The 24,018-nt window shown below is 39.5% G+C and overlaps 1 protein-coding gene across 1 annotated transcript in view; it reads left to right on the forward strand.

The window, feature by feature from the left end:
• Window positions 1-24,018, forward strand: part of LOC126282207 (modular serine protease-like) — a 314,749-nt gene that overhangs the window by 125,897 nt on the left and 164,834 nt on the right. The window contains exon 2 of the mRNA XM_049981753.1: window positions 8,728-8,785. Coding sequence (XP_049837710.1) covers window positions 8,728-8,785 — 58 coding nt within the window. The remainder of the gene's footprint in view (window positions 1-8,727; window positions 8,786-24,018) is intronic.

Below are 24,018 nucleotides of genomic sequence, written 5' to 3' on the forward strand. Positions count from 1 at the left end.
TTTGTGACTCTGTGGCCTTTCACTGTAACTTCAGGTCATAACTTAATGTAATTTAACAAATAAGTATTAATAAATTTGCTGTTATATGTCCAAATGCTAATTTACTTACAATTTCTTCAGAATCTAGTTGCACTGGAAGATCACAATGAACCCTCATTAGAACGAGACCAATAAGTCTTTAATTTCCCATTTTATTTCTAACTAGGTGAATATCTGGCATTGCCTGTGTATGTATTTATTACAATCTTCTGTAAGCTCATCTCCTCCTACCCTTTACCCCAATCATTTGCTCCTCTCTCATCTCTCTCTGAGCATCTGCTCCACCCCCATTGGCACTGATAACCCTGTAGTTTAGTCCCTTTCTCTCCAAACCAACCAACCATCTCTTTTCTTTTATTTTCTTTTCTTTCCTGCATTGCTGCAAGTGCTGCTCATTTACCTTCTGCATTGCTTTGTTTAGTTTTGCTGTCAATGAAAAAACTTTCATTAGTATAAGTAGGAACATGATAAACTGGCTATTTTCCAAGGTGGTCAACAGTTGGTATGCTTCAGCTGTGACATCTCTACTAGCAGTGACTCGAAGTGACCCAAGTGTTGTGGTTACTGCAGGAAGCATTTCTCAAAATCTTTTCACAGCCATTCACATTTCAGTCCACTGTCAGCCTTGAATGAGATGAATTAATTTTATCCACAAATTTCTTCAGTAGGTAGACCAGAAGCAGAGATTGTCAGAAAGGTTTACTACATTATTTAAGATTCTGATGCAGTTCTGTATCATCATTATCTCACATGAATGCATTAGAACCTAAATTAAGAATATGCACCACCTACTGTGTGAATCATACTCTTGTGTATTGTTCTGCTATTGCTGTTGTTTGCCTCTAACCAACTGCTCATCGCTACAGTGCCATCAGAGCCTTGCACAGTCAGTTTGTACAAATCCAACTCATGAGAAGTGGTTACAGTCTTCATTGATAATGAATGAGCTGAAACTTCTTATACATAGATAAAGTCAAGAAAATCATCACTAACAATTTATTTTCCAGATGAGCATAACCCTAGTTGTTTTTGCTGTAGTATGTATTAGGCTTTATTAGCCGTTCTGAGCACAAAAATGGAATAATGCTCTAAAATTATCATTATTATCGAAAAACTGTTAGAAACTAACCTCAAAGAAGATCAGTTTGGAATAAATGTAGCGACACCAGAGGCAACACTGACCCTACAACTTCTATTAGAACATAGGTTAAGGAAGAGTAAACCTATGTTTATAGCATTTGTATACTTTGAGAAAGCTATTGACAGTGTTGACTGGAGGGTTCTGAAATTCTGTAAGTGGCAGGGGTAAAATACAGGGAGCAAAAGACTGTTTGCAACTTGTACAGAAACTACACAGCAGTGATGAGTTGAGGTACAAGTTACGGAAGCAGTGGTTGAGAAGGGAGTGAGACAGTATTGTTAACTATCACCAATAATACTGTACTCATTCTGCATATTGAGCAAGCAGCAAAGGAAACCAAAGAAAAATTTCAAGTAGGAACTAAAGTTGAGGGAGAAGAGATAAAAATTTTGAGTTTTGCTGATAACATTGTAATTCTGTCAGACAGCAAAGGACTTGGAAGAGCTGTTGAACAGAATGGAAGGTGTTTTGAAAGGAGGAGATAGGATGAGCATTAACAAAAGTAAAAGAAGAATAATGGAATTTGATCAAATTAAATCAGGTGAGGCTGAGGGATTTAAATTAGAAATCATGTACTTAAAGTAGTAGACTAGCTTTGTTATTTGGGCAGCAAAATAACTGATGGTGGCTGAAGTAGAGAGGGTATAAAATGTAGACTGGCAATGGTAAAAGATGTGTGTCTGAAGAAGAGAAGTTTGTTAACATTGAATCTAGATTTAAGAGTTAGGAAATCTTTTCTGAAAGTATTTGGTATTTAGCAATGTGTGGAAATGAAATGTGAATGATAAAGAGTTCAGACAAGAAGACAATAGAAGCTTTTGAAATGTAGAGCTACAGAGGAATGCTGAGAATTAGATGGGTTGATCACATAACTAATGAGGAGATAGTGAATAGAACTGGGAAGAAAAGAAATATGTGGCACTATCTGGCTAGAAGAAGGGATTGGTTGGTAGGACACATTCTAAGACATCAAGGGATCATCAGTTTAGTGATGAAGGGAAATGTTGGGGGAAAATTGTAGAGGGATACACGAGATTAATGCAGTAAGCTGATTCAGAAAGATGTGGTTGCTGTAGTTGTTCAGATATGAAGAGGCTCGCACAGGATAGAGTACTATGGAGAGCTGCATCAAACCAGTGGTGGAACAGATGACCACAACGACAACAATAATATGTGCAGGTTCATTTATTCCAACTTCTCCAGAATGCCAGCATTCTCTTCGGACTATTTCTTGTCTTTCACACAGAAGAATTGTTTTCACAATAGTTATTAATCTTTTTCTGTTCTTTGCAGTGACTTTACTATTTTCTACATTTATCATCTCCATAACATCCAGTGCCTCACCCTCCACAAACTTTTCAAAATTTGCTGCCTGCTTGACAGCTGATTTTTGATTTTCTTATTGCATTCTAATCAAAGCTCTCTGAAGCTCTGTTCCATTTAGTAAATGGTTTACTAACAAAGCCTCCAAGAACTTGAAGACCACAACCACTGTGCATTTTTAAAAGTAAATACGTACTTTGCAAAATGCTCCCTGCATGATGTTTCAGTACGCAAGCCATAAGTGCCTGGTAGTCAAATGATGCTGAAAAGAAAGCTGCTTCTTGCCAGTGATTAACTTGAAAGTGTTTGGTGGGGTCCAAAGCTCTTTTAATGCTGTCAGTTTTTCCTCACCATTAGTTCAAGAATGACTGACATCTCTCCCAGTATCGTAATATATGAAAATAGCTGGAGACAAATCACCACGATTGTGAAAGGAAGAAAATAATTAAAATTAAACACTGAAATGATGACAACAGGCGTACATTTTCACTGGTACACAATTACTTTTAGGAATGGGTTGATAAATCATAGTCTGTTACTTTGTCACGGTGTTCTCTCATGGATATTTGTGAGAGACACTTTTTGAAATATAGGGATGATTGATCTCATGGATATGTCTGACACACACTTTCTGGAATATCTGTGATTGTTCCACAGAATAATGCATAACTATTATGGTGTAGCATGTGTCGAAAATAATGCCTGTGACAAATTGTAAATTCAATAGTTATACAGGTTCTCTATTAACCACCAGCATTAGTGCAGTTTTGGTGTCATTGGAGGATCACCCAAAATAATCTCCTACAACTGATAATGCAAACATATGTATAGCTTTTCTTAAAAAATTAATGATGGCAATACTGCAACAAATGTACTATATGGCATGTTTATATAATTTGTATTCATTTTTTAAATTAAGGCTCAAAATATTCTGTTTTAAAAGAGTGTTATGAATTGTTAGAAATTCCATATCCAACACAGAGAAAGTCTGCTTTCTTTCTTATGGAGAAGTATTTTGGTAAGGTTTAATGAAAGGGCAAGTTTAAAACTTTAATAACATTAGGTTTAAAATTTTTGAATATCTGCACTTTATGCAGAGTGAATTCAATCAAAATTAAACTTTTGTACTGTTTATGTAAAATATATTTTAATTTTTGTAGCTTTTTTGCGTCAAACCTGTAATTCCTATACCTAAAAACATGCCTTTTAGAGAGAATACACATGGAGAACACATAAGAAATCAATAGGATTTCTTTCTATGTTGCTTAAGATTGATTGTTGCTATCTACAATCAATATGGCTGATATATAAACTAATATTTCTTGAGGGCCGAGTCCCATAATACTGCTTGGAACTTGTAATCTCCCCCTCCCACAATTTGTTGTTGTCACTGTCTTTGTGGTTAACTCTTGTAATATGTTACGAGAGGAGTAAGATTTACAATAAACTTTTTACTTATCTTCGTTTCTCATAGTTGGCTCCAGTTCTTCACGTCTAGGGCCTGATTCTTGAAGCTGAAAGTTTCATATTTTAGGATCTCATGGTTGCAATTGACATAATTAACTTTGAAGAATTGCTTACACTGTATTTTTTTGTTTTCACAAATATTTTGTTCTCTCACATTTTTCTATGTCACACTGTCTTTTGAATTTGCACATTAACAAAGCCAAAATTATATTGTTCTTTCCAAATATAAAAACACAACCGATCACATCGAAGGCATGCCCACTACTACTTCATTCTGCGGTAGTAATGATGTTCCAAAGGGTTTACAAATTTTATTGACAAATGAATTTCTATTAATTTATATTATTATTTTATAAATGAATCCAGAAAAAACATAATAAATAGCATCAGATTGCATAATTAATAACAGGAATTTTAAGTGTGCCAAATATTTCTTAACTTCAAATGATTCTAAAAAAAAAAAAAAAAAATTGAACTGTACATACAGAGCAAGTACATATCAATCATAGCAATGAAAATAGAATAATTACTTTTTATACATTTTAGTGAGTAATATAACACAGAGTGTACAAAATCATATGATTTTATTTAGAAAAACAGCTGAGATAATATTATCCTGTTCAAAATTCGAAAATATTTCCAGTATTGAGTACTTCTGTTGAGGAAAAGTAATGCTACAGGATAGTGCCCATATCCAACTTGTCAATAGAATTCAAAAGTTTTCATGATGAGAGCTAATGCTGCCAATGTATACTGCAGTAGCCATTATGCATTCAACTGCTTATTGTATAATCTTGTGCAGTGTGCTTGATATAATTGTTGTCTCTGTTGTTGTTGTTGTTGTGGTCTTCAGTCCTGAGACTGACTTGACGCAGCTCTCCATGCTACTCTGTCCTGTGCAAGCTTCTTCATCTCCCAGTACCTACTGCAACCTACATCCTTCTGAATCTGCTTAGCGTATTCATCTCTTGGTCTCCCTCAAACGATTTTTACCCTCCACACTGCCCTCCAATACTAAATTGGTGATTCCTTGATGCCTCAGAACATGTCCTATCAACCAATCCCTGCTTCTAGTCAGGTTGTGTCACAAATTCCTCTTCTACCCAATTCTAATCAATACCTCGTCATTAGTTATGTGATCTACCCATCTCATCTTCAGCATTCTTCTGTAGCACCACATTTCGAAAGTTTCTATTCTCTTCTTGTCCAAACTATTTATCATCCATGTTTCACTTCCATACATGGCTACACTCCATACAAATACTTTCAGAAACGACTTCCTGCCACTTTAATCTATACTCGATGTTAACAAATTTCTCTTATTCAGAAACGCTTTCCTCACCATTGCCAGTCTACATTTTATATCTCTACTTTGACCAACATCAGTTATTTTGCTCCCCAAACAACTTTACTACTTGAAGTGTCTCATTTCCTAATCTAATTCCCTCAGCATCACCCAATTAAATTAGACTACTTTCCATTATCCTCATTTTGCTTTTGTTGATGTTCATCTTATATTCTCCTTTCAAGACACTGTCCATTCTGTTCAACTGCTCTTCCAAGTCCTTTGCTATCTCTGACAGAAATACAATGTCATCAGTAAACCTTAAAGTTTTTATTTCTTCTCCTTGGATTTTAATACCTACTCCGAATTTTTCTTTTGTTTCCTTTACTGCTTGCTCAATATACAGATTGAATAACATCGATGAGAGGCTACAACTCAGTCTCACTCCCTTTCCAACCACTGCTTCCCTTTCATGCCCCTCGACTCTTATAACTGCCATCTGGTTTCTGTACAAATTGTAAATAGCCTTTCTCTCCCTATATTTTACCCCTGCCACCTTCAGAATTTGAAAGAGAGTATTCCAGTCAACATTGTCAAAAGTTTTTTCAAGTCTACAAATGCTAGAAACGTAGGTTAGCCTTTTATTAATCGATTTTCTAAGGTGAGTCTTAGGGTTAGTATTGCCTCACATTTTCCAACATTTCTACAGAGGTCTGCTTCTACCAGTTTTTCCATTTGTCTGTAAAGAATTTGCCTTAGTATTTTGCAGCCAGGTCTTATTACACTGATAGTTTGGTACTTTTCGCATCTGCCAACACCTGATTTCTTTGGGATGGGAATTATTATATTCTTCTTAAGTCTGAGGGTATTTCACTTGTCTCATACATCTCACAAGATGGTAGAGTTTTGTCAGGACTGGCTCTCCCAAGGCTGTCAGTAGTTCTAATGGAATTTTGTCTACTCCCGGGGCCTTCTTTGACTTAGGTCTTTCAGTGCTCTGTCAAACTCTTCTTGCAGTATCATATCTCCCATTTCATCTTCATCTACATCCTCTTCCATTTCCATAATATTGTCCTCAAGTACATCGCCCTTGTATAGATCCTCTATATACTCCTTCCACCTTTCTGCTTTCCCTTCTTTGGTTAGAACTGGGTTTCCATCTGAGCTCTTGATATTCATACAAGTGGTTCTCTTTTCTGAAAAGCTCTCTTTAATTTTCCTATATACAGTATCTATCTTACTTCTAGCGAGATAAGCATCTACATCCTCACCATTTTGCACTTTCTGTTGACCTCATTTTTGAGATGTTAGTATTCCTTTTTGCTTCTTTCATTTACTGCATTTTTATATTTTCTTTTTTCATCAGTTAAATTCAATATTTCTTCTGTTACCCAAGGATTTCTACTTGCCCTTGTCTTGTTACCTACTTGATCCTCTGCTGCCTTCACTACTTCGTCCCTCAAAGCTACCTATTCTTCTTCTGCTGTATTTCTGTTCCCCATTCCTGTCAATTGTTCCCTTATGCTCTCCCTGAAACTCTGTACAGCCTCTGGCTCTTTCAGTTTATCCAGGTCTCCTTAAATTTCCACCTTTTTGCAGTTTCTTCAGTATTAATCTACAGTGCATAACCAATAGAGTGTGGTCAGAGTCCACATCTGCCTCTGGAAATGTCTTACAATTTAAAACCTTCCTAAATATCTATCTTACCATTATATAATCTATCTAATACCTTCTAGTATGTCCAGGGTTCTTCAATGTATACAACCTTCTTTCATGATTCTTGAACCAAGTGTTAGCTATGATTAAATTATGCTCTGTGCAGAAGTCTACCAGGCGGCTTCTTCCTTAATTTCTTACCGCCAATCCATATTCACCTACTACGTTTCCTTCTCTACCTTATGTTTCTCTGTGCATCATTTCTATCACAGGGTTCTTCCATGTATACAACCTTCTTTCATGATTCTTGAACCAAGTATTAGCTATGATTAAATTATGCTCTGTGCAGAATTCTACCAGGCGGCTTCCTCCTTAATTTCTTACCGCCAATCCATATTCACCTACTACGTTTCCTTCTCTACCTTATGTTTCTCCGTGCATCATTTTTATCACAGGAAGAGGTCAGAACATATCACTTGCTGCAAATTTTGTCAGCACTGAGTAAGGTCTTCCCTCATTCCCTGTTGCAACATTCCACATCCCAGGGCTCCAAAAGTGCTAATCTCTTCCCTCTCCGCATACTGAACAGCTCACATGTCAAGAAAAGTTGGGCTGACTATAACTTAACTTGCTTTTAACACTGTTAGAGATACTTTTCAGCCAATAGACAGCCAGCATTTTGGTGCATCACCTCCAGGATTGAAACTTTGTCTTCGGTGAAGACATAGCAAGAAATTACACATTGAGGGTCTGGAAAATAGGGTAACCATGTGCAGAAGGGGGTAGCTGTTGTCTACCAAAAAACCCACTGACCTGACAGTCATTTACAAATTTACTTCAGTCCTCTTCATCCCATGGACTTAAGCAGTTTGAGGGGATTTCCTAGGTAGCAAATCCTCATGCAGTGAACTCTTTCACTGCTGTATGTTTGATATTTTGATCTCTCTAATGTCTTCACATGTGTTAACGTGCTGGATTCATATTGAGGACAGTTAGGGTTCAGTAACTATCTGGCCATCTGTATTTGGGTTTTGTGTGGTTTCTGCATATTGCTCAAAGAAAATGCTGGGGTAATTCCTTTGAAAAAAAAAAAAAAAATGGACGATATCCATTCCTGTCAATTCTCAATCTCACAAGGTTCTCCATTTTTAATGACCCCATTGTCAGTAAGACATTAAACACTAGCCTTCCTTCCTACTAATAACTGCAATGGGAATGTGGTGTGTGTGTGTGTGTGTGTGTGTGTGTGTGTGTGTGTGTGTGTGGTACATGACACATAGCAAAGCTGTATGTTTTTAGAAGTTTTATGAGATTGAATGAACAAGGACTGAGTGGCATTGAACATTTCTTTATTCATCATGTTTTATTTGGTTGAGTAGTGTAAGCTTTTTTCCTTGTATTCACTTTATCAGAATATTATATGACTTTAATCAAGCACATACTGATTAGAGAACAAAATGATTTTTATTTTATTTTCTTCGTTGTACACACGGTTGTAGTTACCATAGACAATTTCCTGTCAGCTTTTCTCCTCTTGTTGCCAATTCTAAAATCATACACAAATAATTGTATTGTACCAATTGTTTCAAAGTTACAGACTTCAAACATCTGTTGAAGGAAACTGGAGTTGTAGTGTGGTTTGTTTGCCTTGGGCCTTTTGGCTGCCTACATTTCTTTAAATGTACCAGTTTTCCCAGGAAGTAAGTTGTGTATAAAATAACTTGCTCAAGTTTCCATTTGTCATGCTATTAAAACTTAAAACTTTGTATGCTTTTGTATTGATTTGCCACTGAGAATGTTTCTCAATTTCTTACAGCTTACACACACGTGTCTGATGCGGCTGTAACACAAGTAAAGAGAGCAACAAATTGTGGGTTAGTATTTTGATACAACAATTGATGTATCATGTTTTTATATGAAATCTGAACTTTAAATTTCCTCACTGGACTTTTTTAAACTATGGAGAGGAGACTGAAACTAAGAAACTGGTCTTGTTGCCCTGTAATATGTAGAATATGAATGTACTGGAATTTGGAAGCATAATGATGGATATTTTGAGCATTGGTGCTAAAAAAAATAGTTAAATGTGTACACCCTGGAATAACAGTGTGTGTAATTTAGATAGATTATGTACAAGGTGACTTCTAAAAGTAGGTTACACTGTATTATTTCAGGCTAAGTAACTTCTATTGAATGCTGCTGTACACTTCAAAATGATACAGATACATGACACAATTCTGCAACACAGTCACCTAGTTTCTGCAAACAGACTACCAGTCATTCAGTTCCTTGATGATAGAAACCTGCTCCTCACTGGCAAAGCTACTAGAGAAATACTATGTGATAACCCTCATTATCAGAAAATCTGCGATAGCTGTGAATCAGTTCCTTGATTATGTGTACACCTTTGTGTGTTGTCAATATTGATGGCCTTTCTTCCCAGTCAGCATCACCTGTGTTGTGAAGCCTTGATGAAGTTGTTGGCACTGTTTCACTTTGGGTGGTCATTATATTGTACAGTGTGCCCATGAAAGAATGTGCCAGTTATAAATTTTAATAGTAGCAACTGTAAGAGTTGTAGAGTTTTGGTTAAATGTCACAATTTATGAGTAACTCACAGTTTTAGATAAGCAAATGTACAAGTACTCATATTTTGTTCTCCTCGTGCTAGCTACACAAAATGGGTACTACAGAGTATAAAGTGTTTCGTGTTGTGCAGTTTATGGAAAGTGAATCTGTAATTTCAGTTCCGCATGCATTTCATTTAAAGTTTAATTGTGATTCCCAATGTGACAAAAACATCTATTGATGGTATAGTCAGTTTGAAATGACTGGATGTGTATGTAAAGAGAAGAACATGGAGTGACCAAGGAGTCTATCAGTCTGAAGAGGATGTTGACTATGTCAGAGCATCATACCTTGGTCGTCCTAAGAAGTCTGTTTGGAAAGCAAGTCTTGAAGTTCAGCTGCCAAAGATGACAGTGTGGAAGGTTTTAACAGAACCTTTACATAAGTATATCTGAACTGGATACAGGTGTTACACACTTTAAAGTCAGATAACTATGGTGTATGTTACAAGAGCATAAGTGAAATGCTGCAGGGGGAAGATGACTTCCTCAATCATGTGGTGTTCAGTGACGAGGCAACTTTTCATCTAAGTGACAGGGTAAATTCCCATAATGTTAGTATGCATTTAAAGTTGGTTCTTGAAAGTTTGTTAATAGACTTTCCCAGGATAGTTTGTCTATCTTCAGGGGCCTTCCAGTTCAGTTCCTTCAGCGTGTCAGACAAGCCAGGTGTCTGAGAGCAAAATACTTCACGCAATACTTGGGCTGTACCTGGACTTATGGTGATACTTTTACTGCAATGAAATCATAATTTTTTGCAAAAAAGCACTGAAGTAAACTTGGGAATTTGAGTCTCTGGGGATAATGTGAAATGGGTCATTATTAATTAAAATGTCCTCTACTACCAAGTTTACAGATTTTCAGGTGTAAGATAATCTAGGTGGCATACCTGTGACCATCACCCCTCACAACATTGAATAATAGTCTGAGGAATCATATTCAACAAAATCTGAAGAGCCAAGGAGATGCAGGAGCTCCAGACTAATATCCAGTGGTGAGGTGTATATTTTATCAGACATTTACAAAAAGGACCCAAGGATAGTCACCTGGATACAGGTGCTTTTATCTTAACCTTTGAAAGGAGTGTCATACCAGAGACGGTTAACATCATTGTGTACAGATGTGATGTGAAACTGTGTGTCTTAGAGCCTATGAGGTGCTTTAAATTTTTACGCTTTGATCATATGTCACTCTGCTGCATGGCAGACCCAAAATGTGACAGTTGTGGACAATCACAACACAAAGGTAGTCTTTGTGAACTTTCATCTTTGTGTGTCACCTGCACAGAACATCACACTCCTCATTCGCCAATTTGCCCAGTTGCCAAGAAAGAATGGAAAACCCAAGAATACAAATCTGTAGGCCACCTGTCATATACAGAGACATAGACGGAATACAGATGCCTATATCCTAAGGATATGATGACTAGTTATGCTAACATCATGACCACCCTCCCCTCCCCCCAGGCACTCTATCTCAATCTTCCCAAACCAGATATCCCATCATCTTCCTCTCCCATGATTCCTGCAATATTTTCTTCGGTAACAACTTCCCACGCAAGGTTGGAGAAGTGTTCTTCTTCAACAGCTACAGGCAACAGGGCTCTCGGGCTCCACCTCCCTGGCAACCCCTAGACTGGAGGCCCAACACCAAATGATGACTGAAGGAGAGATGGGCTGTGGGTACCAGTGCTGCCTGATCTTCTTCTGTCCCTGCACTCGATGCAGATAGCCCCTTGAACAGACCTTGTACGTCAAAGGCTATGAAGAAAAAGAAGAATAAGAATCAGGTAAAGGCTCCTCAAGTGCCTCAGAGCCACCCTATCTCCTTCCCCTGTGCAGTTGGATTCTGAACCAATGTTTGTGGATATAGTTCCATCGTCCCTGATCACAGGTAGTGATCCTATGGCATGACCACTCCTCCTGGCCCCTTCATGCCTATCCTAGTCACCACTGATGTAATCGTTCAGTAGAATTACAATAGGTACTACAGGCATCTGCAGGAACTACAGTACCTTATTTTCTCTTCTTCAGTTGATTGCATTGCTCTCCAGAAAAATCACTTCACTGGTGACAATTTTCCAGTGCCTTGTCATTATCATGCACTCTGTCAGAACTGCACTAGTCGCAAGAGGGCATCTGAAGGGGCCTGTACTTTAGTTTGTACATATGTGGTGAATGAATTGCCCTTCATATGTGATTGGAGGCAAATATAGTGCAGTTAGAAACAACCTAATAATTCATGTTTGCAATGTTTATGCATCTCTGGGCAGGCCACTTACTTATGTTGAACTGACCATATTAATCCAAGTACTTCCCACGACCAGCTCCCCTTTCCTCTTGCTTGGAGACCTCAGCACACACCACTCCCTGTGAGGGAGTACCACTTCATCTGATAAGGGTCTTCTGACTGACAAGCTTCTCATAGATCATTACCTATGCTTCCTCAGTGATGGTTGTTCTACCTAATTCAGTGAAACTCCTGGTACCTTTTCTGCTGTCACTTTAATGATCTCATACCTTAATCTTGTAGCATTGCTACATTGGTCACTACATGATGACCTATGTGACAGTGACCACTTTCCAGTGTTCCTGTCATTTTCTTGCCACCACCAGACAAATCAACCATCACACTGAGCCTTTGTATCAGTTCATCAGGTCTTGCAGAACACCTTGTGATCCAGTCTGTGACAGCATTGTCATTGTCTTCCTATACATATCCAACTACCTTTCTGTTGCAGAAGTGACAGGTTAACGACATCCCCTTATGTTTCACTCCCCATCAAGCTGAATTCTATAATGAACAATGAACTGACGGGAAGCTACTTCCAGCTCTTACTTTGGCCCAGAACACACTCCCAGGCCCTGTTTCAATTCAAAATCAGATGATTCAGTACCTAGATGTTCCTCAAAAGCATTATCTCCTCAGGTCTTCAACAATCTTTGGCTCAAAGGGCCATTCCTCTCACAATGGCAAGGTAGCATAATTGTCCCAATCCTTAAGCCAGGCAAAAAACCCAATATCTTTTGACATTTACTGGCTGATTGTCATGATCAACATACTCTGTTAGCTGCTTGAAAGGATGGTTGCCCACAGATTATGCTGGATTCTTGAATTTTGGGAACTTTTGACCCCCTGTCAGTGCAGTTTCTGGGAGGGATGAACCACAAATGACCATCTGCTTAAGCTGTAAACAGCAATCTGACAGGCTTTTCCTAAAAGCCAACACCTTGTCACAGACGTATGACATTGTTTGGTGACATCAGGTTTCTCACCATTCATGACTGGTGCTTTCAAGACCCTCTATCAATTTTTATTTTTCAGTTTCTATCCCAGCAGTTGTTCTGTGTAATCTGGGTGTTGCACTTTGTTGAATAGTGCGCTCTCTTGACTGTAATGGACTGGGTGGAACAGCTTTGGGTGGATGGAACATTTCCTGTCATATGCAGAGCCCTGGGGATGCCCACCTGCTGATTTTCCTATCTCCTTTTGCTTTTATTATTGATTGTACAGAAGATGTCCATTACATGTTTAGACTTCTTACTTCCCTTCCACTGTTATGAATCTCCTGACTACATCAGAAAATGTTCTCAGTGGATGTCTCTACTTCTGGATGCACCACTAATAGATTAAGGGACTGATGACCTCATTTAGTCCCTTACCCCCACAGTCAACCAACCAGCTCTAATGTCTTGAATTTTCTCCTTGTGGTCATTTCATGACACATATCTGGGAGGAAGTAAAATGTTATTGGACTCTTCCTGGAAAGTACTCTCTCCAAATTTCAGTGGTAAGCATCTCTTTGATGCTAGCTGCCTCTCTTGTAGCATCTGGCACTAGAATCTTTTGAGCATCTCTGTAGTGCTCTCATGCAGGCTAAACAATCCTGTGATGAAGCACACTGCTCTTCATTGAATCTCCTCTATCTCATCTGTCAGTCCTACTTGGCAAGGGTCCCAAACTGATGCAGAATACTCAAGAATTGGGTGAACAATCACTTTATAAGCTGCTTCTTTGGTGACTGAATTACATTTCCTTTAGATTCTTCTTATGAATCTGTCTGGCACCTGCTTTTCTACTATTTGTTTTCTGTGTTGTGTCCTGACATTAAGTATATCCACCAATATATATATTTTCTGCTGAAGCTACTATAGCGGGTGTGGCTTACTTGGATGTGTTGCAAGGATAGCTCTTTGTCCAATTTGAAGGTGAACCTAAAACCTGTATTTGTTTAACTGGATGGATAAAAAAATATGTACTCACCAAGTGGGAGCAGAACACACACATAAAAGATGTGTTATAACTGCAAGCTTTCAGAGGCAGTGGCTCCTACTTCAGTCAGAAAGGTTGAAGGGGAATGAAGAGGAACAAAAGGAAAGGACGGAAGAGCTCTAGGAAAACGGGTAGATTTTGGGAAAGGTACCTTGAACCGCAGGTCAGGAGACTTACAGTATGGGACAAGAAGGAAAAACTGATTATTGCGGACTGCATCAGATGAGATTTAAAAACATGAGAGCTTAAAGGTGGAAGACAGGGTAAAAGGTAGGCAGAGATTACTGCATAAACATCATACATGAGTTAATAAGAGAGAGAGTTAAGTGCATTTCACGTAACAGAGGTGGGAGGTGGGTGGTGAAAAATAGATGGGTAATACAATGAAAGATGTAGAAAAGTAAAACAGAGTGAAGGAAAGAGTAGTTACAGTGAAAAAATGCTGAGATGGAAGAAATTAATGTAAATTAAGGCCATATGGGTGGCATGTTGTAGTGCTAGTTTTTACCATCAGAGTTCTGAGAAATGGTGTCTGCAACTGAATATTGCGAGTTGCCAGTATACACCCTCTGCCTCTGCCCATTCATCCTAATTGATAATTTGGTGGTAGTCATGCCAATGCAGAAGGCCAAACACTGTTTACATAACAACTGGTATATGGCATGTATGGGCTACAGAATGCTGTTCTAGGTGTGGTGGGCAAAATTTCAGACAGAATGGGTCTCATTTCAGGGCATGATTTTAGGAAGTCGTGGGCCTGTCAAAGTAGCTGATTAACACATTTCTGATGAAGATAATACTGAGTTACCAATGGTGTCCTTTGAAGTTGTTTTCTAGTGGGATTAGCAGTACCAGGATTCAATGTGAAATTTCACATTGTCATATTCTGAATCCCACGCCACTTTCTTTGATGTTGATTTCATCCTCACTGAAGACCAGCTACACACTTCCATCCACATTAAACCTACCAACACACTAATGTACTTACATTTTGACAGTTGCCATCCTTTTCATGTCAAACATTCCCTCCTGTACAGCCTAGGCATCTGAGGTGAACATATTTGTTGGGATTCAGACTCTTTACAGCAACAAATCACCATTCTCACTCAGCCTTCATTGCACTTAATTACCCCACCAGAATAATTAAAAAGCAGATTTCCTGGGCCATCACTTTGAATCCTGCTAGTGCTGATCCCTCGAAAAAACAGCTTCAGAGCACACCATTGGTGGCTCAGTATTATCATCGTCTGGAATGTGTTAATCAGCTACTTTGACAGGCCCATGACTTCCTAAAATCATACCCTGAAATAAGATCAGTTCTGTTTGAAATTTTGCCCACCACACCTAGAATAGGTTTCCGTTGCCCTCCCAGTCTCCGCAATATTATTGTCAGACCTTATGCTCCTTCTGCATCCATCTTCCTACCCTATGGTTCCTACCTCTGTGGCCATCCCTGCTGCAGGACTTACCCTATGCACCCTCCTACCGCCCCCTATAATAGTCCTGTAACTGGCAAAACATATACTATCAGAGGGAGAGCCACCTGCAAAATGACACCTCATATACCAGCCGTTATGTAAACACTGTTCGGACTTCTACATCAGCATGACTACCACCCAATAATCAATTAGGATGAATGGGCAGAGGCAGTGGGTGTATATTAGTATCTTTAAATAACTTGGTGCAGAGCATACTCTACAACATGATGTTCGTGACCTTGGTGCCTGTTTCACCAAACATGCCATTAGGATTCTTTCCCCAGATACTAGTCTCTCAGAACTCTGTAGGTGAAAACTAGCACTACAACATGTCCTTGATTCTCGCCACACACCTGGCCTTAATTTATGTTAATTTTTTTGTCTCAGCATTTATTCACTGTAACTATTCTTTGCTTCACTCCATTTTAGTTTTCTGCATTTTTCATTGTCTTATGCATCTATTTTTCACCACTCCCCCACCACCTCTGTCACGTACAATGCACTTAGCTTTCCATTCTTATTAACTCATGTATAATTTTTATGTGGTAATCCCTGTCTGCATATTACCCTATCTTCCACCTTTAAGCTCTCAGGTTTCAAAATATTGTCCGATGCAGTTCCCAATAATCACTCTTTCCCCTCTTATCCTGTGCAGTAAGTCTCCCCTAACCTGTGGTTCTGGGTGGCTTTCCCAAAATCTACACAATTTCCTACACCTCTCCAGTGCTTTTCCTTCATTCCTCTTTCTTCCCCTTCAACCAATCTGTCTGGAGAAGGAGCCAGTGGCTCTGAAAGCTTGCCAGTTACAACAGTGTTATATGTAACTGGGACCACCATGTCCTCGAGACTGTAAAAAGGCTATCCTCAGCAATTTTTGCCATTAGGACAATCTCACAATTTGGAGACATACATGTTACGAAGTCCACATACTTTGCATACTTCCACTCCATTATGTGTTATGGCATCATCTTCTGGGGCAATTCACCCTCATCTAATAAAATCTTCCTCATGCAGAAAAAAGTAGTCTGTATAATGTTCCAAGTACCCCCAAGAACCTCCTGTCGTACGCTCTTTAAAAGACTTGGAATACTTTCCACAAACTGCCAGTATATTTTTTCCCTAATGAGTTTCTTGGTTGACAATCCTGCCCACTATGAAACCAATGAAAGCTTCCATTATCACAATACAAGAAAGAAGGCTGACCTCCACTTTGAACTAAAACGCTTAACTCAGGTACAGAAAGGTGTGCATTACTCCAGTGTTAAATTATGTAACTTATTACCGAACTATATAAAAAGTCTACATAGTAACAGTGCATCATTCAAAAACAATCTAAAGACATATTTAATCGAGAAAACGTTTTACTCCCTTGATGAATACTTCAACAGAGAAAAGTAGTCTTTGTATGTATTTATATTTACTGTTGTTTGTTTATGTTATTTTTGTTCCTATTTGTAACCATATACTTACTGTGACAAATAGGCTTTTGCAATGTGATAAATTTTGCATAATGTATTATTCCTATGGCTTTATTTTAGCTCATTATTATTTTTGCAAGTCTTATGCAATTTATGTCTAGTTCTGCTCTTGTAAACTAATTGATACAATGGTGTGTGAACATATATTACTCAAGTTGTTCTACATCCTAGCGTCATACGCATAACAGGATCTATGGATTTTTTAGATAAATAAATAAATGTGCATGGTCTGCCACCACTTAGTGAGTAGACATTCTTAATCTATCCAATTAAATAAATTCTCAGTAATTAATTGTTTTCATTGTTATAAAACTTGTCTTAGGGATTTCTTTTTACAAGAGTGATTGAACGTTAAAGCCCCAGAGCATTGGCTTGCTCATGGTTTTTCTTTGGTCTCCATGTTCACCTGACTTCATACCATGTGATTTTTTTTTTCCTTTGGGACTTTATGAAAGACTGTGTCTACGTTCCATCAACATCAAATGATTTGCCAGGGTTGGGACACAGAACTGGTGAGGCTAATGTTTAATTAACCTGAACCTGAATGAAATTTTCACTTTGCAGCCGAGTGTGAGCTGTTATGAAACTTCCTGGCAGATTAAAACTGTGCGCTGGGTTGAGACTCAAACTCGGGACCTTTGCCTTTTGCAGACAATTGCTCTACCAACTGAGCTACCCACTCTTGTCTGTGAAAGGCAAAGGTCCTGAGTTTGAGTCTCAATGTGGCACACAGTCTTAATCTGCCAGGAAGTTTCAATCTGAATGTGTTAACCAAAGAGTGGGAATAATTTGATTTTAGGATGGAGTTGTGCATTGTACCTAAAGGTGCACATATTGAACATTTGTAAGAAAAACTAAGTTAATTTATGATCAGTTTGATGTATTATGTATTGTTAATAGTGTCAATTAAACTGTTACAATATATCATTGAAACTGGGACAATCTTTTAGGGAAACACTGTGTTTGGTCTGCATCCCACAGAACTTCACAGTGAACCTGTGTGCAGTTTAGACATTGTACTCACAATAATTATACTGTCCAGTGTACTTCACATCCAGAGGATGTTTCCATTAGCAATGGCATTTCACACCAGCCACTGTGATGCACCTGTTACCTGTTCCACACCACAGCAGAACTGTGTCTGCAGGAAACCCAGAACATATACACTTTTCTGACAATGCGCCACTCATGTTGCCCAATGAGCTTAGCATGGGATGACATATCTAGCTTACTTTTTGAAGTTCTCTCATATATGGTAAAGCAATATTTGTAACTAGAAATTGAAACGCCCATTTTTTTCTGTATTGGTTTTGACCAGGGTATCTAGAAATTATTTAGAGTGATAAAGTTTACTGCTATTTTGTAGTATTTTTATGAACGAGACAATCAAGGAATGTGTAATAAAAAGTTATAAAATGCACTCCTATTGAAAATGCCATGTGCAAAGCACACACACACACACACACACACACACACACACACACACACACACACACACCTGCCTCTGCATGGTTGTGAGGTTCTGGCCAACCACAGTGGGCAACCATTGATGCTTGAGTAGCATGCATGGTTATGTTGGATGAGATGAAAAAGGAGAGGGGAAGCAGGAGGGAGAGGTGGGGAAGATTAGCCAACAGCTGGTAGGGATGAGCAGCAAGCTCGTGGTATAGTAATTAGCAGCAGCGAGCTTGCTGTGACCACGGACAGGGAAATTGTTCGTAATGTCAAACGTGCAATGATGCAGAAGTGTAAATTTGGAGGAGAAGGTTGAACAGAGGAAGAGAGACATGTCAAAAGAGGGTATGAGCACAGGATGAGTGATGTGGGGGAGGGAGAGGGGCTAGCAGAGATTGATTGAGAGTGGCTGATACAAGGGGTAAGAACCTGAATCGCAAGAGTTGTGAAACAGCTATTTGATTTAGAGCATGCTGTGCTCTGCAACCTGTCTGAGGTGTGAACTCTGCTCTTCACCACAGTTTTACAATTGCCATACATTTGGATGGGCATGTGGATGATGGCAAAGCCATTATGTGTATAGGTGATATGATATCAGTACCTCCCAAATAACAAAGAGTTGAGAGTAGTTGTGGCAAAGGGGTGGACTATGATATTCCATGGATTGGGTGGACAGCAGGATATCATTCTGGGAGGGGTAGGAAGAATTGTGGTTTCAGAATGACAATAAAGTAATCATGCCTCTGATGAAGGATGTAGTGAAGTTGTTCCAGTTCGAGATGATATTGGGTACTTTAAGGAGGGGGAAGGTGGGAGGGTGTTCCTTTGCAACTTGTTCACAAAGATAGTCGGGATAGTCAAAGTATTAGAAGTTTATTGGGATGTGACTTAAGAAGTCTGTTTTGTTGCTGTATAGTAGCTCGCACTGCCCAGGCATGTATTTATTCCAGTCTTCCATTAGTCAGTCTCTCTGTCCACTCCTTCACCCTGTCTCTTTGCTCATTGGCATTTCCCCCCTCTGTCCATCCACTCTTCACCCCTCTGTCCACCTGATCTCCCAGCCCCCTCTGTCCACCTGATCTCCCCCCATCTGTCCACCTGATCTCCCCCCCCCCCCCCTCTGTCCACCTGATTCCCCCCCTCTGTCCACCTGATCTCCTCCCATTTTGTCCACCTGATCTCCCCCCTCTCTCCACCTGATCTCCCCCCTCTGTCCACCTGATCTCTCCCCCCTCTGACCACCTGACCTCCCTCCCTCGGTCCACCTGACCTCCCATCCCTCGGTCCACCTGATCTCCCCCCCTTGGACCACATGACCTTCCCCCCTTGGTCTTACCTGACCTCCCCCCTGGTCTACCTGACATGCCTCCTTGGTCTACCTGACCTCCCCCCTCAGTCCACCTGACCTCCCCCATCGGTCCACATGACCTCCCCCTCCCCCTATGTCCACCTGACCTCCCCCCCTCTGTCCACCAGACCTCAGTCCACCAGACCTCCCCCCCTCAGTCCACCTGACCTCCACCCCTCAGTCCACCTGACCTTCACCCCTCGGTCCACCTGACCTCCCCTGGCGGTCCACCTGATCTCCCACCCTCGGTCCACCTGACCTCCTCCCCTCTGTCCATCTGACCTCCCCCCATCTGCTATCTGACCTCCCCCCTCTTTTCGTCTGATCTCCCCCTCTTTCCATCTGATCTCCCCCCCCCTTTCTGTCTGATCTCCCCCACCTCTTTCCATCTGATCTCTCCCCCCTGATCTCCCCCCCCCCCCCCACATCTGTCCGTCTGATCTCCCTCCACCTCCGTCCGTCTGATCTTCCCCCCACCTCTGTCTGTCTGACCCCCTCCCACATCTGTTCGTCTGATTCTCCCCCCCCCCCCCTCTATCCGTTCGATCTCCCCCTCTATCCGTCCAATCTCCCTCCCCCCTCCCCCCACTGGTCTGTCGCTCTCACCCCCTCTTTGTCCATTTCCTCCAATCTCCTCTCCCTGCTCATTTCCTTCTCCTTAACCTGTCTGTTTCCTACACTCCCCCCCATCTCCCTGTCCCTGTCCATCTCCTCCTCTCCCCTTTCTCTGTTTGACCCAATAGCTTGCTGGTGGTTCTTACCCCCCCACAGTATTTATTTCCAGAGTCTTACTAATATGTGTGGCACATTTAGTTGAAATCATTCCAGTGGTTTACAATGACCTTTTTGGCTGTCGCTTTGCCCACATACAAGCATGTCAAATGTATTTCAAGTGTATTTAATATATTTCACTTGTATGTGAAAACACATTTCACTTGTATCTCTAGCGAATGATGTGCTGGCATTCTTTTTCACAATTCATTGTTTTTGATGTCATACCTCCTGAACCATCTGGTGTATAATAGAATAATTTTGCTTCTACATTCAGTCGTACATGTGAATACTGACTGAAGAATGTGTAGCAAATATAGTTAGTAGTAAAGAAGTAATGAATTAAAATGTTATGCTTCATGCGGCAGTTTTCCTGCATGAACAGTGAAAATGTAGTAAGTGATAAACTTTTTCTTTCATCATTTTGTGGGGCTTTTTAGGGAGGAAAAGTTTCACAAAGATTTGAAATTATGAGTAAAGTTTGTTTGCAAGTCTCAGAGGGCTCCCACTCTCAAATACTGGATGACTAAAGTATGGATATTGGCACATCATGCATGTACACTACTTTTTCTCCCCCACCCCTTTGCTAGGCAGGTGGTTCTCACCACAATAGCAATTCTTTCCAGACATTAAGTAATATGCATACTGCATTTGACTGAAATCAGTTTAGTGGTCTAAGAAGAGATTTGGAATGTACATACATACATACATACATACATAGAAGTACTTCTACTTCTGTAATAGGTATGGATGTCCATAATTTTCAGTGAGATCTGAGTTTACAATAGCTTCCCTGCTAACTACGCCTTGTTTGCTACAAATTGTGTACATATGAGATTATGCACGGTATATTAAATGAACTCGTGTTTCCATAAAGGCCATATGCTGACTGAAATAATGAGCTTGGTGAAAGACCACCATTTTAAAAGTTTAAGTAAAAGTATACAAGTAGAAAAGGGGTAAACAAAATAGCACTGCCCTCTGATCTTAGTTTATATGGGGGTTAAAAATCTTAACAATAAGATACATTTAACAAAGTTACTGTACTAAGAGAATACGTTTGAGCTATAATTGATTACACTTAAAGCTGTGAATGTTACCTGACTATATAACGGCACATGAGGCCATGTGAATGGAGTATTACAGTAGCTGGCAGGATAATATTTATACAGGTCAAAGGCTGCTACACATTAATATATTCTATCTTGAGAGGGAAACACACAGTTACATTAAATGCCTGCAGTAAAATCAATTGTGGAAGCAGAATTAGCAGAAATTTTAGTGACATCTATGTACTGGGAGGATGGACTCACCATACCGCGTAGTGTGGGAACAAGAAGACATTAATCACATTACACTCTTTGCCAGTGATGGTAACATGCAATAGACACCCTACTGAGTTAGTTGCTGACCTGGGTACAAGGTACCTTACAGCATCTCAGTGGTTCTGTCAGTGTCATTGTCAACATCAGAGTCTGTCAGGGGTGTGTGTGGGTGGTCATGAAAGAAATACCACATTAAAAGTAAGGAAATTAGAAATGAAAGATAAATAAGAACAAAAAACTCCTGGTATTAAATCAATAAAGTGATGGTATGCAAAGTCTAACAAAACAGGCAGCATTGAAGATTGTCCTCAAAGTGGCAGGCCTTGTGTGTCTGATGCAGCTGTTGATCATGTTTGGCAATCATTTCAATGGAGTCCATCTAAATCAACTCGTCAAGTATTACGTGAACTTCAAATACTGCAAGCAAGTGTGCTGAAGATTCTTCATGAAAGGCTTAGGTTTAGTGCTTACAAAGTGCAAATCATGCAGGCCTTGCAAGCAAATGATTTGCTGACACATGCTGAATTTGCAACTGAAATTCTCAACAGGATTGTTGGTGCAACAATTACTTAAATCGCATATGCTTTACTGATGAATCCACTTTTCATGTCAGGGGAATGGTAAATAGACATAATGTCCATATATTGGGTTCAGAGTCTCCACATGCTACTGTACAGTTACAGTGAGACAGTGAAAAAGTAAATGTTTGTTGGGGCCTCATGCATAACAAGGTTTTTGGACAATTTTTCTTCACAGAAAAATCCATTACTGCTAACATTTACTTAGACGTTTTCCAACAGTTCATTGCCCCACAGTTAGAATAATATCAACCATGGATAATTTTCCAGCAAGATGTGGCACTCACTCACTGGACTTTGAAAGTGTGTAATTTCCTGAATGAAACATTTCTGAACCAGTGGATTAGAAGGAACGGTCCAACACCCTGGCCACCCCACACATTAAGCCCCTAGACTTTTTTTTTTCTGGGGCTATATCAAGGACAGAGTCTTCATCACACCACTTGCTGATATCGACAAACTGAAGGCTAGGATACAAGCTGCTGTGGGTACTGTGACAGAACACGTGATATGAAACACCTGGCGGGAACTGGAATACTGCCTCAACATTCTCCAAGCTACCAAGGGAACACATGTTGACGTTTGTAATACTAACCCATGTAACTGCATCAAATGTAAATTATTATGTCAAAAGGTTATTCTGTAATAAATTGTTATAATCAGGGCAAGACTTTGTGCTCACCCTGTATTTCAATGGAAGTCTGCAGGTACGTAAATGTTTTTTTCATTTTTCACTGATAGAGCTGACTATTGGGAGATAAGGGTTGCTACAAATAGCTGCAACTCTTGACAAAGATCATGATATGTGCCTTCAAGGTATGTTACGTTGCCCTGCTGCGTTGTAATGAAAGCTGAAAGATTTATCTTATTGCCAGTGTCCACTTTCCAGGCCAATGTAATTTGAAAGCACAGAAAGGAGGATATCCTGCACTCTTATGCTCACTGAAAAACGCAGTCCTCACAGTTTACTTTAGCTCACAGGAGAATATGCACTGATGTGGTACAGCTTTTATTTGAATAGTAGTTGGGCACAGAAATGAAAGTACACAAACTGTGTGTAGACAGTAATTCAGTGATGCCAAGAAAGCCACTCAGAAACAATAAGCAGAAACAGGCAGTGCATCTGACATGCTGTAAAAACAGTCACAGCAAATGCGTACAGAGTTCATACAAGTTAACCAATAAATGGAGACCTGAGATGTAGCAAAAGTTTTCTTCTGTACTAAAATAAAACTTTAAAACTATTGTTTTTGTATTAAACTATTTACCAAAAACTAGTTGCAGGTGATGTAAGGAGTGTAACAGCATACAATAAGACTAAAACCTTGTTCTGTCTGAACACAGTGAAGTATGAAACTAGACAAATTTTTGTAGTGTTTCCACAGGTACCTTGAGTGTAGCTTAGGGCAACATACAGGTTTTATTTGATAAAATTTGGATCATGTAAAAAAGTATCTTCATTTAAAATTTTAGAGTCTACTCAGCTTAGTAGTTTGGGTGTGATACAATCCTGATGGCGTCCATAGATTTTGCTGTTAGTTTCATGGTATACCCAAAAATGAATAGTTTACACTGTTAGGATTTGTTACTTCAATGACAGAAGTATTTTCAGAAGTTTGTCAGTGACAGAAGTAAGCACTGCACTCATATGTTTACAAATGCAAACTAACACTGAAGTTACTTGGTTTGGATATACAAATTTACTGATTTTGCTTTGTGTATTGAAAATGTAATGAAATTGCTTTGCATCTTTCGACAGGTTTTATTTATATTTG

The sequence above is a fragment of the Schistocerca gregaria genome, chromosome 7, assembly GCF_023897955.1.
Source record: "Schistocerca gregaria isolate iqSchGreg1 chromosome 7, iqSchGreg1.2, whole genome shotgun sequence".
In the NCBI taxonomy this organism is placed as follows: domain Eukaryota; kingdom Metazoa; phylum Arthropoda; class Insecta; order Orthoptera; family Acrididae; genus Schistocerca; species Schistocerca gregaria.